This window comes from Solea senegalensis, linkage group LG14 (assembly GCF_019176455.1).
Source record: "Solea senegalensis isolate Sse05_10M linkage group LG14, IFAPA_SoseM_1, whole genome shotgun sequence".
Lineage (NCBI taxonomy): Eukaryota > Metazoa > Chordata > Actinopteri > Pleuronectiformes > Soleidae > Solea > Solea senegalensis.
Window position 1 is genome coordinate 23,244,057 of NC_058034.1, and position 14,034 is coordinate 23,258,090.

General features: G+C 46.8%; 3 protein-coding genes and 1 long non-coding RNA gene across 6 annotated transcripts; 1 reads left to right on the top strand and 3 right to left on the bottom strand.

Moving 5' to 3' along the window:
• Positions 1–311: 311 nt before the first annotated feature.
• On the bottom strand, positions 312–1,207 carry LOC122781098 (T-cell acute lymphocytic leukemia protein 1 homolog). Its single transcript, XM_044044606.1, has 2 exons — positions 1,088–1,207; positions 312–1,002 (listed from the first exon to the last, which is right to left on the bottom strand). Exons 1-2 carry the CDS (start codon positions 1,125–1,127, stop codon positions 647–649), a joined length of 396 nt encoding a protein of 131 aa, XP_043900541.1. The 5' UTR covers positions 1,128–1,207; the 3' UTR covers positions 312–646.
• A 23-nt stretch (positions 1,208–1,230) lies between these two features.
• LOC122781101 lies at positions 1,231–2,948 on the bottom strand. Its single transcript, XR_006361757.1, has 3 exons — positions 2,803–2,948; positions 1,480–1,847; positions 1,231–1,327 (listed from the first exon to the last, which is right to left on the bottom strand). It is a non-coding gene; the product is annotated as an uncharacterized LOC122781101 (long non-coding RNA).
• Positions 2,949–3,088: 140 nt separating this feature from the next.
• On the top strand, positions 3,089–6,673 carry zbtb37 (zinc finger and BTB domain containing 37). 2 transcript variants are annotated; one of them, XM_044044607.1, is made up of 4 exons: positions 3,089–3,257; positions 4,268–5,198; positions 5,332–5,431; positions 5,754–6,673. In XM_044044607.1, the coding sequence occupies exons 2-4, from the start codon at positions 4,276–4,278 to the stop codon at positions 6,282–6,284; spliced, it is 1,554 nt and encodes a 517-aa protein (XP_043900542.1). In that variant the 5' UTR covers positions 3,089–3,257; positions 4,268–4,275; the 3' UTR covers positions 6,285–6,673. The 2 variants fall into 2 exon arrangements, with proteins under 2 accessions (XP_043900542.1, XP_043900543.1); XM_044044608.1 differs by having other exon boundaries at positions 3,203–3,257; positions 4,265–5,198.
• Positions 6,674–10,096: 3,423 nt separating this feature from the next.
• serpinc1 (serpin peptidase inhibitor, clade C (antithrombin), member 1) lies at positions 10,097–13,758 on the bottom strand. 2 transcript variants are annotated; one of them, XM_044044691.1, is made up of 9 exons: positions 13,708–13,753; positions 13,077–13,114; positions 12,645–13,008; positions 11,916–12,131; positions 11,710–11,847; positions 11,280–11,498; positions 11,029–11,203; positions 10,845–10,909; positions 10,097–10,332 (listed from the first exon to the last, which is right to left on the bottom strand). In XM_044044691.1, exons 3-9 carry the CDS (start codon positions 13,005–13,007, stop codon positions 10,156–10,158), a joined length of 1,353 nt encoding a protein of 450 aa, XP_043900626.1. In that variant the 5' UTR covers position 13,008; positions 13,077–13,114; positions 13,708–13,753; the 3' UTR covers positions 10,097–10,155. The 2 variants fall into 2 exon arrangements, with proteins under 2 accessions (XP_043900626.1, XP_043900627.1); XM_044044692.1 differs by lacking the exon at positions 13,077–13,114 and having other exon boundaries at positions 13,708–13,758.
• Positions 13,759–14,034: the final 276 nt, after the last annotated feature.

A 14,034-nucleotide genomic window follows, 5' to 3' on the forward strand; every position in this document is an offset into this window, starting at 1 on the left:
CATGACATTACAAGTCTGACATTTAATATTTACAAACTTTATTCATACAAACATTCAAAACACCACACAGGCACAAAAAAAGAGTAAACAACAACAATGATGACATCATCACCTGTCAGTCGAACTCTCCCACATCAAAGTCCACAGAGAAAATTGTTGTTGATCCACTGCTGCCTCCATCACTAAGTTCAAATGTCTTCTTCTAATGAATTCTGCATTTGAAATATTAACTTTAGAGTTAACTCAGTGACACAAAGTGACCACACGAGGCAGCAGTAGACCAGCAGCTCCTGTATCAGTTTTCTGTTGGAAAAGTCCGTCAAACAGTGATATAAAGACGTGAACATGTGACGTAGATATCAGAGACCTAAACTGAGTCTCTGGTTATCAGCAGCAGGGGGCGCTCACAGCACAGTCAGTTCCGACAATGTGTCAGTACTTCATACTCTTCAAAAAACTGAATTGTTCCTTTAAAGAGTTAATGTTGAATTTTTCTGAATTTTACAGATTCATTTAAACAAACCACAGGTTTTTCTACAAAACTGTTCCTTTAACATTAAAGAAAGCACATGAGGTTCTGTCAACAACAACAACAACAACAACAGTTACACAACTGTGTGTGATAAGTCTGTAGACAACCTTGTCCTCAGCTCGTCTCCACGTGAAGACACCTCAGGTAAGCGTCTCCTCCGCTCTCCTGCTCCTCTGAACTCTCACAACTATAGTTTGGTGAAGACAGCGCCCCCTGCAGTCTGTGCTCCTGCTCCAGACTCTCCAGTCGGACCTGGGGAACCTTCCCGAGGTTCTGCTCGTCCAGCAGTCGGTCCAGGAAGTGGATGTATCTGAGGGCGCGGCGTAGGATGTCATTCTTACTCAGCTTTCTGTCGGGGGGGTGAGTGGGGAGGAGCCTGCGCAGCTCAGTGAACGCTCCGTTAACATTCTGCTGCCGCCAACGCTCACGACTGTTGGTGAAGCTCCGCCTCCCGACACTCCACCCACAACCTGAGGAGAGAGAGACGAGGGAGGAGTCAGCTGATGATCAATGACAATGATCAATTATCAATAAAACAATCAAACATGTTTTTACCTGATGTCTGGTCCTTCATGTCAGACTCATATGGAGACATTGTGGACGTCCTGACTGTCCTCACAGTGACGATGTGTCCTCACAGAGACGGTGTGTCCTCACAGAGACGGTGTGTCCTCACAGTCAGAGTGTGTCCTCACAGTGATGGTGTGTCCTCACTGTGTGTCCTCACAGTGAGAGTGTGTCCTCACAGAGATGGTGTGACCTCACTGAGTGTTCTCACAGTGAGAGTGTGTCCTCCTGGAGATGAAAAAGACATAAAATGTTACAACTTTTACTCCAGAAGTAAAATAATGAATGACACATTGTCTCTGTGTTTATGTCCAGTGACTGAAGGACAGACAGCGTCAGACTTAGTGTTGTCACCCTCTGCTGGCAGATCTGTGACTCACCTGTTGTCGGTGCAGCGTGGCCTCGCGCAGCAGCAGCAGAGAAAGACTCGCGTGGATGGTGGACAGTCCGGCTCTGGTCTGAGGGTCCACAGTCCACCGCCTATTTTATACCCACCTGTGACACACACACACACACACACACCCTTGTGTCGTGACGCTTCGTTTCCATGGAGATGCCATTGTCATTAACGACGGTCTGATTAAAGTCAGGCTCCCCGGGGACCCGCGGGTTCTAGGGCCGCCCACCCCCCTCGTCTCCCCCCGCTGAGGGAGTCGTGTTTTCCGGCGTCTCCTCCTCCATCACGACCCGGATCAGCAGCTCCTCCTCCTCCTCTCAGGGAAAAACGACTTTAGCTCTTTCCCAGGATCTAAAAAAAAAAATCAATTAAATTCAATTAAACAAGCTTTATTAGTCCCAGAGGTCAATGACAAAAAACATTTACATACAGAAAAATAGTAAAAAAAAAAGTTGACAAATAAAAAAGGAACATTTGTAACACGTATACATGTTAAAAAAATAAGTAAGTTATTTAATATTATATATATTATATATAATATACTGTATATAGACACAGAATGTAACAAGACAAAAAAGGACAGAAACTACATTTAAACAAAATATAGGATACAATACCATATTATATAATAAACAGAAACATGATCTCATTAAACGTCATCAATTTAAAATGTTTAAAGAGATCGTTGTGTTGTTGTATCAGATCTACATCACATGATCACGTCTTTGTAAACCACTCTCTCTCCCACACCAAAGTCCAAAGACAAAACCAGTGATTTTAACATCACACACACATAGGAGTTGTTGATCCACTGCTGCTTTCATCACTAAGTTCAAATGTCTTATTTTGTCACTTAAATTTTTGAAATCCTTTGTTCAGATTGACCTCAGTGACACAAAGTGACCACACGAGGCAGCAGAGGACCAGCAGCTCTTGTGTCCCTGCAGCTAAAATCACTGATTTTCTCTATGAGGTTTGGTGTGGGAGAGTGAGTGGTTTACAAACTTCAGTAATAGATTGTGTATTGATTCAGAGCAATAACATTATCAGGTTGTTTCATGATAAAGGTTGTTTCAGACTCATACAGCTTCTGGTCTAACATTAAGTTCTGGTTCTTAAGTTTCTGGTTCTAATTCTGGTCCTGGTTTTAATCTGGTTCCAGTCCTGCATCTTTTTTTTAATTATACTTTTTTCTGGTTCTGGACCTGGTTTGATTTATGTTCCTGGTACTGGTTCTTGTTCTGGTCTGAGCTTTATATAAACCATAATGGAGAATCTAAAGTGGAAGTGTTAAGGTAAACTTCACATTCCATGACCCTCTGTTCACAGGTGGATGCTGGGAACTTGAGTCTTCAGCGCCAGTTGATCCACCTCTCTGTCTGGGTTTGGACTTCATTTCCCATGATGCCTCGCACCCTCTCCCTTTCCTCTTTCCTTCTCGTGACGTCACAGAGGAAGATGAGAATCCGCAGCAGCAGCTTCACCTCCACAGGAATGGCGGCACAGCGGCTGCTCACGAGCCCGAGCTCAGCTGCTCCTCTCCGGCCTTGAACCTGACGCCGCCGCCGCTGGAGCAGCTGGAGCCTGAGGAACGGAGACGGAGCTGCAACTTCCCGGGCCGAGCCGAGCTGCTGTCATCGGCCTCTTCCGCTAACGATGTTGAGCTAACTGCAGGACTGAAGCCTTGACAGCACCGCGCCCTGAAACCAGAACCGACCCAGACCTCCCGGCTCCTCCGGCCCCGCCTCACTCCGTCCTCAGGTGAGAGTCCCGCTCCACACCTACACCTGTTCCTGGGTCAGACCGGCACGATCCTGATCCGGTGTGTTCAGTTTGTGTGTGCTGATGTGGTTCTGGATCTGGGTCCAGCTGTGACCCACTTCTGATTCTCTGACTCTGACCTGGACACAGAGTCGTGTGACGTCAGGTGACGTTAGATGTGTCCCGATCCTGACCTCTTGGAACCAGGTGTGGGGTCAGAGTTCAGTCTAGTTCATCAGGATCAGAACTCACCTTTTAAAGTGACAGTTCAGGTGTGGCAGACCTGGTTTGGTTCTGTTATTAATGTCAGTCCTGATCCGGTCTCACTGGGACCTGACACGTCAGGGGCGGAGCTTATCACACTGTTGATTTAAACATTAATGTTTAATTTCACTGTGTCATCAGTCATCACCGTGTCATCACTTTGTCGTCACTCATCTGTTATCACTCTACCATCACTGTTGTCCGCCATCACCCTGTCATCTCTGTCATCACCCTGTCATCTCTGTTATCACCGTGTCATCACTCTGTCATCTCTGTCATCACTGGTATCCGTCATCACCCTGTCATCTCTGTCATCACTGTGTCATCACTGTGTCATCTCTGTCATCACTCTGTCATCTTTCATCACCCTGTCATCACTCTGGCATCTGGCATCACCCTCATCATCATCTGTCATCACCCGTCATCTGTCATCACTGTCATCACTATGTCATCACTCTGGCATCACCCTGTAATCACCCTGTCATCTGTCATGTCATCTGTCATCACCCCTGTCATCTGTCATCACTATGTCATCACTCTGGCATCTGTCATCACCCTGTAATCACCCTGTCATCTGTCATCACTCTTTCATCACCCAGTCATCTGTCATCACCCTGTCATCTGTCATCACCCATTCATCCGTCATCACCCTGTCATCATCGCAGTAATACTATTGTTCAGGATAAAAACATGGACTGTCCCTTTAACAGTGGCCTCTGCATATGTTGTGTGTGTGTGTCCAGCAGGTGGCAGCATGGAGCGGCCCGGCAGCATCCAGCTGGACATCCCTGACTTCAGTAACTCGGTTCTGACTCACCTGAACCAGCTGCGGGTCCAGGGTCGTCTGTGTGACATCGTGGTCCAGGTTCAGGGTCAGAGTTTCCGCGCTCACAAAGTGGTCCTCGCCGCCAGCTCGCCGTACTTCCGAGACCACATGTCTCTGAGCCAGATGAGCACGGTGTCTCTGACCGTGATCCGGAACCCGTCGGTGTTCGAGCAGCTGCTGTCCTTCTGCTACACGGGTCGTCTGTGCCTGCAGCTCGCCGACATCATCAGTTATCTGACTGCTGCCAGCTTCCTGCAGATGCAGCACATCATTGACCGCTGCACGCAGATCCTGGAGGGGATCCACCTGAAGATCAGCCTGGCCGACCTGGACCATGAGTCCAGGGAGGACGAGGCGCGAGGGTCCAGGAGCGCTCGGAACCTGGAGGCCGTAGTCCGAGGAGGAAGTCATCACCACGCCAGTCTGCGGATATTGGGCCCGCGGGGCGGAGGGGAGGCTCGGGACGCCATCAGCCCCGCGGAGGAGCCCATCAGCCCGTCCCCAACTGTGGAGCACAGCGGACTGGAGGGGGGCGGGGCCACGGTTGTTGGCAGAACGGGAAAAGAACCGATCCTTCGCATCAACCGGGCCGGTCAGTGGTATGTGGAGACGAGCAGCGAGCCGGACAGGAGTGGCAGTGCCGAGGAGGGTGGCAGCGTGGAGGGAGTCCACATCAAGTCAGAGAGGATGGAGGAGGAGTGGCTCACAGCCGAGCAACAGGAAGAGGCGGGGCCAGTGGAGGAGGGCACCACCGTGATGATTGACACGTCAGGACGCAGCACGCTGGTCACGGGGCAAGGCGTGGGTCCACGGAGTGTCCAACCATCGTCCAGCTTCAGTGAGACTGACCGGTGAGTGTGTGTCTGTGGGCCTATGTCTGTGTCTCTGTGCGCGCGTGTGTGTGTGTGTGTGTGTGTGTGTGTGTGAGTGAGAGGGAGAGTGAGTGAGTGTGTGTGTGTGTGCTAATGTGTGTTTGTGTGTCAGGTTCAGTCCCACAGGAAGTGTGGTCGTCCTGACCGAGCGTCAGCGGGCGAAGAGTGAGTCTCCGAACAGAGTGGACGATGTGAGACAGTCCAGTTCACAGGTAAAGTCCTTCTCACTCTCCCACGCCAATAATTGTTAGCATAGCATTAGTTTCTGGAATCTTATTATTTTAGCATTAGCTCCTTGACATTGGTTAACATAACATGATGCTTGTTAGCTTAGCATTATTTCCTGAATAGTAGTTAGTTTAGCTGTAGGTAGCCTAGCATCAGCTCCTAGATAGCTGTTAGCATAGCATTAGCATATCAAGACTCTTGTTAGCTAAGCAGTATAGCAGCATAGCATTATTTCCTGGAGAGTAGATAGCATAGCATTAGTTCCTAGTGTGGAGTTGACTGATGGATGTTTTGTGATGTCATCAGGGGGAGGAGCATGCAGCGTTTGACATGGGAGGCTACGAGGATTACCTGAGGGAGCAGGTAGGCGATCGTTGGTTCCGCTACAACCCACGTCTCACCTGCATCTACTGCTGCAAGTCCTTCAACCAGAAGGGCAGCCTGGACCGACACATGCGCCTGCACATGGGCATCACGCCGTTCGTGTGTCGCATCTGTGGGAAGAAGTACACGCGTAAAGATCAGCTGGAATATCACATTCGTAAACACACGGGAAACAAACCGTTCCACTGCCACGTCTGCGGCAAGAGCTTCCCGTTCCAGGCCATCCTTAACCAGCACTTCCGCAAGAACCACCCGGGCTGCACGCCACAGGAAGCCCACAGCGCGTCCCCTGAGACCACCACCACCTCCGTCACATCCAGAGGAGGTCCTGGAGACGAGGCCTCGCCCAGCAGGGAGGAGCCAGAGGGAGCGGGCGGAGGCAGCGGCGGAGGAGGCGGCGCCCAGTACGGCGAAGGTCCGCAGGCCTCGGTCTCCACCACCGGACCGGACTGACCCGGCTGAGGTTTCAGAGGTCAGGGGTCAGACCTGGCCGACACACACAAACACCTCAGTCCGAACTGAGATTTGTTTCTGCTTTAAACCGCATCTACCTTCACGAACCAAAACAAACCAAGAGAACGCCACACACTCCACGACAACCTCATACACCGGAGTCCTCGCTAGACTCCGCCTCTTTCTGTTACCGTGTCATCGCTTTATATTCGCATCACAACCACTTTGCCAAAATATTCAAAATAATCTCAGTGCCAGTTTAACAACTTCAATCCTTCATGTTTGCCTTTGACAATCCACAGTCCAGAGGGTTAATGATAAATGGCGTCGCCACGGTGACGCCCTGGTGACGACCAGGGCAATGGTGGCGCCACGGCGACCGAAACAGACTCCAGTGTGTTCAGAGCTCTTCCTCTTCCCCCTGCTCCTCCTCATTAATTATCATATGAATGCGTATAATTGAAAAATTTTCACTAAAACATCACCACAGGTGGACAGCAGGGGGCGCCTTCACAGAGCCAGAATCTTCCTGAAAGAATGAAGCTTCCCTTGTAGCCACTCAAATAAATCACTAGGACTGTATGTTGGTGAGCAAGAGTGAAATATTTACGTATTTCACGATAATGAAAATTCACCACAAACACGTAAACATTGTTTTTCAACAGGAAAATTAACTCTAATTATTGTTATGATCTATTTTTGCTTCATTTGAACAAAAACCAGGTTCTGACGCACATTTATCATGAAACCGTCATCGTAAGTGTCATAAACGTCGTGTTCCGCTCACATGTGAAGATCCACATGTGGAACCTGAGACCAACACAGAATGTGGTTTTAGATTGAGCGTTGAAAGGTGAGGAGCCTAAACTCTGATCACACTGGACTCATCTGTTGGTTTTGCTGTAAACGATTATAAATATCAGCGTTTAGTGGCAGTTTAAGTGAGACCGAACCGGACTGAAGTGGACCGGACCATGTTCTGGTCCATGTTCCGGCCTGTTGACTGAACAGAGCCGCAGCAGGAAACAGCCTCAGATAAGCTACTCAGCTCAGTTACCTCTCATCACTACGCAATACAGCTGCTGCACTGCAGTGCACAGCACCACCGGGGGGCGCTCTGATCCACTCACAGAGCTCTCTGTCAGTCTTCTCAGATATTTTATAAACAAACGCGACGCTTTTTCTTTCTTTGATTGACACTTTTTTGCTCTGACAATGTTTGTGACAAATACATGGACTCGATTCCTGATCATTGATCAATAATCAATAATCAGTTAACGACGCCTTAAATCTGCTGCACACAAACATTTAAAATAGCCGCAACATCTGCTTTCATTATTGAACAAATATTCAATTATAGTTTGATTCTTCTGTAAAGTGATGATTGATCTTTGATCACCAACAATCCAGCAATCAATCAATCATTCATTCGATCGATCGATTGATTGATGGATTGTTTGAAGGTTAAAGTGCAGCAGAGTTGATGCGTCGTTGTCTGACTGCTGTGATCGGGCGGCGTCAGGACAAGACCTGGACCCAGTTAGACCACATGGATGTTGTAGCCAGGCCCTGCAGAGGTCAGAGGTCACCTGCTGATCCAACGTCCTGGCAACCAAAGGAACGATGGCGCGGCGGCCATGTTGGTCCCGAAATGCCACAACACGAGCACTTATGGGGGGAGGGGGGTCAGAGACAGGGACATGAATGAAAACATAATCTCAAACTACTACAATGATTATTATTATTAATATTCACACGTTCATCTTGTAGACGTTGTCGTTTTTCTATACGGTTTTTATGCAAATGAAGTCTCCAGACTCCACGCCCTCTTCAGGCTAAACCAGGAACTATCAGGTATAAAAGACTGTTTTCTTTCAGCCAATCACGTCGTCACGTTTCCCCAAGTAGCAGAATGCTAACGGCTAAACCTCAGTGTAAATAAGCAATGACGAGTCACCGTGGATCCATCGCCACGATAATGCAGAAAACAACAGACACTAAGGATTATGGGTAAATCCTCAGCACAGCTGCGACGACTCACGAGTGACATCATTGATTGTTTTTTTTTTTAAATTAAAGGTTCAGGAAAACGCTGTGACATCATCAACATCATCATCACTTTTTTATTAGGACATGAAAATATGAATCAAGTGTAGGAGTTTATACGTCCACTAAATGGCAGTAATTCAACATCATTAAAGTCAAGAGAAGAAGAATCACTAATTCTCTGTTTCAGAGCATTACTGTTTAAAGAGCACAAACTATGGCTCTTTAAACCAGTCTGAACCAGTCTAAACTACTCTGAGCCAGTCTGAGTCAGTCTGAACTGGTCTGAACCGGGTCCATTGATACAACAAATATATAGACATGTAAAGAAAGTTTGATGTAGAAGAAAAGACTACATAGAAAATTATGTTTTCATGGCTCGTTTTTCACTTTAAATGTTGTGATGGAAGTTAGCTTTCTTACTTTTTTGTGTTCTTTTTTTTCTTGTTTTTTGAGAAAATTAGCGTGGACTTGTTGCCCTGCTTTCATGCTAAAGCTAAAGGCTAAAGCTAAAGTCAGTCCACGTTAAACGTTTGCCTCATTTTTTTATTTTCAAGAAATAGAAAGTTGACCTTTGACATCATATTTTATAAACTACTTACCAGGAGAACAACTTAGTGAACTGGTCTGAACCGGTTTGTCCAGGTTTGAAAACCAGCAACAACCTCTGTCCTCATAGCTGATCAGCTGTCTCCAGATCAGCTGTGAGGACAATTAAAAAAGTGTAATCAGTGTCAGATCAAACATGTAAAACTCAGTTCAGTCAGTTTCATGTTCAAACTGTGAAAACAGCTCGACCTCATCTTCATCATCATCATTGTCTTCTCTTCATGGACATTTTTTCCTGATCACAGGTACTGAACCACCTGACAGCTTTGACCTTTATGTTGCATGTCTATGGGATGGGGTGTGGGGGAAGGGGGGGGGGCGAAAGGTCAAGGGTCAATGCTAGTATAGAAAAATGTGAAGAAGCTTCTTTCACTATGACCACTATCACTCACAGGTCACATGACCTTCACAGGAAGTCATAAAGGAATAAATACATAACAAATAAAGCACTTTCTGTGTTAAACTGCTGAGTCATGTTTTACGTTTTTATTCAGACTCAAATTATATAATAATTATCTGTTAGCTTATATTTTTTTTACAGATTTATTTTGTGTCATAAAGATGCTTTTATTGTGAAGCTTGCATCATTCCATAAAAACAAAACACTTTTACTTTTAAATTCTGTGACCTATGAATGAATGAATGAATGAACATTGTGTTCCCAAACTGCACTCTCATTGGCCCACAGGTCAGTTGAGTTTGAAAGTCATGGCTCCTCCTCCTGGTGGCCACTTCCTGTTTACGGTCTACATTAGGGATTTTAAATTCAATAATGTTATTAGTTAAATCATAATAATCCACAACTGTCGTTACACAATAACACAGGACCACGAAGTAGTTACATTCTGAACCGGTGTTTTCATTGTTAGAGAAGAAATTTTATTCTGTTGTAGAAACATATTTACATTTAAAACTGACTGAAAACTGACTGAAGCAGCAGTCAGTTTTCATTGGCTGCAGGGGTCGAGGGGTCGTCCTGTTGCTGGCTGCAGGGGTCGGGGGTCATCCTGTCATTGGCTGCAGGGGTCAGGGTTGTCTTGTCGCTGGCTGCAGGGGTCGCCTTGTCGCTGGCTGCAGGGGTCGCCCTGTCGGGCTGCAGGGTCAGGTCGCCTGTCGCTGGCTGCAGGGAGGACGCTGACTGCAGGTGTCGGGGTCGCCCTGTCATTGGCTGTAGGGGTCAGGGTCGTCGTGGCTGCAGGGGTCGGGGGTCGTCCTGTCATTGGCTGCAGGGGTTAGACACTCGGCCGGCAAACAGCAGCGTGTTAATGGTCGACTCTCTGATGAAAAGCAGAAACGGACGATCGGCCTGAAAAATCTCACGGTGAGGATTAAAGGACCGTCCAACAACCATCACCGCTGTGGAAGCTGCCGCCTCAGAGCCCTCCTCGTTCACCTGCGGACCAGAGAACAGGCTTATCAAGACCCTGGACCAGATCACATTAGAACCAGATCGTCCACTGAAGAGCTGGAGGAACTAGGAGAACCAGAGGCCATAGAGGTCTCAACTCCTCGTCCTCCACAGGTAAGTTAGCATAATTGTTTCAGCTAACATGGTTGCCCTGAAGCGTCGCAAAGACATAGGACAGAAGAGTCCTGAGCTCCAGGTGTTACCTTCACCTACCGGACCATGGATCTACACAGTTCTCTTGCGTGACGTCTCCACACTGTGCTATGACCATGCTAGCTGGGCTTAATGTGCTAGCTTTGGGGTTAACCATTCTCAGCTCCATCTGTCAGTGGTTCTGTTCCCGGGTTCTCCCGTCCAAGACCACACGTTTCAAGAGGACCAGTCTGCTTCTTTGGTTTGAGCTGTTTTTATGTCAAGAGATTAAAGTAGGCTGTCCACCCTGACCCTGGACCAGATCACATCAGGACTCTGGATCTTGTGATCAGAATCTGACTCACCTCCAGAAAAGCTTTGTGGTAGGCGTCTGAGATGTAGAGTCCATCACTGCCGTCCTCCAGCATTCCTGAAAGACACACCCAGAGTCAACCTCCCTGTCACAGACTGGCCTGTAATCAGATTACCTGACTGGCCTTGTGGGGTCTAAATATAATCAGATTAAGTGGCTGAAAGTAATCAGATTACCTGGCAGACTGGCCGTGTTTGGGTCAAACAGGTCAGTCAGTCCCATTTCTTTCAACGTCTCCTTCAGAGTGAAACTGTCCTCCACCTTAAATCGAGGGACATGGACCGATACTGAAGTCTTCCTAATGTCCCGCAACCAGTTCTTCACTTTGGTCAGGTCCAGACTGTCCTCCACCTGCACACACATACCTGACTGAGTCTTCATGGTTAATCAGATTACCTGACTGGGTCTTCATGGTTAATCAGATTACCTGACTGAGTGCAGTGTCTTTAGTGGGCAGAATGAGGACCATGGTGATGTCATCTCCACGGTACGGCATCTCCAGCACCTGGACGTGGTCTTCAGGGAAGAAACTGTACCTGAACCCTTTCTCCTGGAACATCATGTCCACGGAGCAGCTGCGACTCGCACTGACGTGGAAATCTGTTTTGTACACGTCACTTTTGTCAAACTTGTTCTGCCATTGACCCTGAAACACACGACCAACAAGAAGACCACGTCAGATCAGTCAGAGTTCAGATCTTCACATTTATTCTTGTTGTTTCCCATAGCAATGCTAACAATGCTAGCCTGAGATACGTTTGCTTGTAACAACACTGGGCCTGACCCAGGACTGTATCATTCCAAACTGCACCGTACCATGATGGAAACACAGCATTAGTACCAGTTCAGTCTCATACTTTGAAGTAGATGGTGTTGACGAGGACAAGGACCGTGTTGGACGCCACCGCCCCCTGTGGCAGCGTGTCCTGGATGTGGTTCTTGGTCTTGCTGGCGATCCACTTGTTAATGGTTGTCCGTGCCTGATCTGGGTTTTCCTGCAGCACAGATTCAGAGTTAATGAGGGTGAGTGAGAGCTGAGGTCAGACACTGGACCAGAACTGACCTTGAAGTTGAGAGGAAGCAATTTAGCTCCGTAAACCGTCTCACTGATGTTCTGATACGTCTCATTAAAGACCAGAGACTTGTCTCCGAACAGTCTGTTAGCGGACACAAGCTCGGTGGACGCATCCTTCTTCCTGTACAGACGACAGTTGAGTTTGGCGAAGAAGAAGTGAACCTGATCTGATGTCTTTTCTTTGATGGTGTCAAACTCAAACACCTGCAGGAAGACAAGGAGACAGAAGACGTTTATTGACCCAGTCTGAAATGGACTTTACTTTAAAGGCTGAGTTCAGGTTCAGTGCTGGTATTTGACACATTGTTAACACCATTTCTGTTGAAAAGCAGATCTCTCACTCTCCCACACCAAAGTCCATAGAGAAAATCAGTGATTTAAGCTCACAGGGACACAGGAGCTGCTGGTCCTCTGCTGCCTTGTGTGGTCACTTTGTGTCACTGAGGTCAAGCTGAACAAAGAATTTCAACTTAGTGATGGAGGCAGCAGTGGATCAACAACTCCTGTGTGTGATGTTGAAATCACTGATTTTCTCTATGGACTTTGGTGTGGGAGAGTGAGTAGTTTACAAACTTAACACAGAGAGTGAGCTTCTTTGTCTCAGGCAGCAGGGGGCACTCACAGTCAGTTCCTCATACAAACCTGAAGTCTGTTTTTTACTTGTGTTTAGCGACATTGGTGTGTGTGTGTGTGTGTGTGAGCTAGTTGACCTCTGACCTCCATGATCTGCCTCAGTGTCTCGTTACAGGCTCCCAGTTTGGTCATAGCGAAAGCCGTGGACACGCTGATCGGGGACATGAAGATGTTGGACTCTGGGTCTTTACTGCGGACCAGCTGTTTGTAGAGTGACAGCGCGAAGCGGCCGTTGGCCTTAGACAGCTCCCACACCCGGGGGTTGGTGGACTCGGGGATCGGTTCAGGGGTGGGATCAGGGGTGAGGTCTTCGGGCTCGGGGCTGCGGTAGACGCAGCGTGGCTCCAGAGCGAGTTCTCTGGGTTTGACGCTGCAGATGTCCTGATGGACGGTGACGGAGACGAGCGGCAGAAATGCCGCCACCAACAACCAATCAGCTGCCGTCATCCTGGAAACACCGCACGTCAATCAAAGGGTTTATGTCTTAAAGAGACAGGGTCTCAATCAACAACTGACCTTTGCTGTGATTGGCGTGTCTGTCTTTGAGGGCGGGGCTTAACCAGAGGCCAATGAGAGAAATCAAGTTAGAAACTGTTTTTTTTGTGTTTGATCACTGAATGCATGCTGTATTCAGTGATGACATAATCATCATGACATGATTTCACGTGTATCATGATGTCTCTCTCTCTCTCTCACACACACACACACATCATCATTGATTCAGTTCATTTTTTTTAATAATTCAAAGCAGTTTCTATTATTTTTCAGCTTCTTAAAAATAAATATTTTCTGCTTTCTTTGCTTCATAAAACAAAGAAATCATTCAAACTCAATCATCAGTGGGTGAGACAGAATGTGAGGGACAGACAAAATGTCCTTGCTTGAACTTTTCCAGAATAAAATCACCTTTGATTCTGTTTTTGTTATTAATCCCAAAACCTGACATTTTCACTTTTGTATGATTTTAAATTTTAAAGATCATATGTTTAATATATAGATCAAATATATATTAAATATTAATTTTTTTAAAGGAAACATTTACAGAGAAAAGAAGCAACTTTTAACATCATGACTTTATTTATTTCAGATGTGTTTATATTTATATTTAATGTTTATATTTAAACTATATGTTTATGTTGAGTCTTACCTGAGCAAGTGAACCGAGCAGACGTGTGTTCTGAGTCGCTGAGTCGTTGTAGATGAGCTCCGGTCAGTGTCCGTCAGAACGCATTGTTCTGACCTTTGAGACATTGATCGTCTGTGGTCAACATTCCAGGAATCAGCTAATGTTTGACAAACATTAATTCTGTGCTGTTCATGTTTCATGTTGTTTTGTTTATTTCATTATTGTTTTTGTTTGTGTTTACTGTCACATGTACGATCATGTTTGTGTGCTCAAAATTTCAAATAAAATCTACGGTCTGTTCCTTTAAAAGCCCCTCGTCTTGTCCTGTGAGGGCGCTGTCGAGCTTTG

Excerpts from the sequence above, each read along its gene's own strand:
- LOC122781098 (XM_044044606.1), bottom strand. The coding sequence starts at position 1,127 with ATGTCTCCATATGAGTCTGACATGAAGGACCAGACATCAG. Across the intron at positions 1,003-1,087 it reads CATGAAGGACCAGACATCAG|GTTGTGGGTGGAGTGTCGGG; the intron begins GTAAAAACATGT and ends CTCTCTCCTCAG.
- serpinc1 (XM_044044692.1), bottom strand. The coding sequence starts at position 13,007 with ATGACGGCAGCTGATTGGTTGTTGGTGGCGGCATTTCTGCCGCTCGTC. Across the intron at positions 10,910-11,028 it reads AAACACGGCCAGTCTGCCAG|GAATGCTGGAGGACGGCAGT; the intron begins GTAATCTGATTA and ends TGTGTCTTTCAG. Across the intron at positions 10,333-10,844 it reads ACCACAAAGCTTTTCTGGAG|GTGAACGAGGAGGGCTCTGA; the intron begins GTGAGTCAGATT and ends TCTGGTCCGCAG.
- zbtb37 (XM_044044607.1), top strand. The coding sequence starts at position 4,276 with ATGGAGCGGCCCGGCAGCATCCAGCTGGACATCCCTGACTTCAGTAAC. Across the intron at positions 5,199-5,331 it reads AGCTTCAGTGAGACTGACCG|GTTCAGTCCCACAGGAAGTG; the intron begins GTGAGTGTGTGT and ends TTTGTGTGTCAG. Across the intron at positions 5,432-5,753 it reads TGAGACAGTCCAGTTCACAG|GGGGAGGAGCATGCAGCGTT; the intron begins GTAAAGTCCTTC and ends TGATGTCATCAG.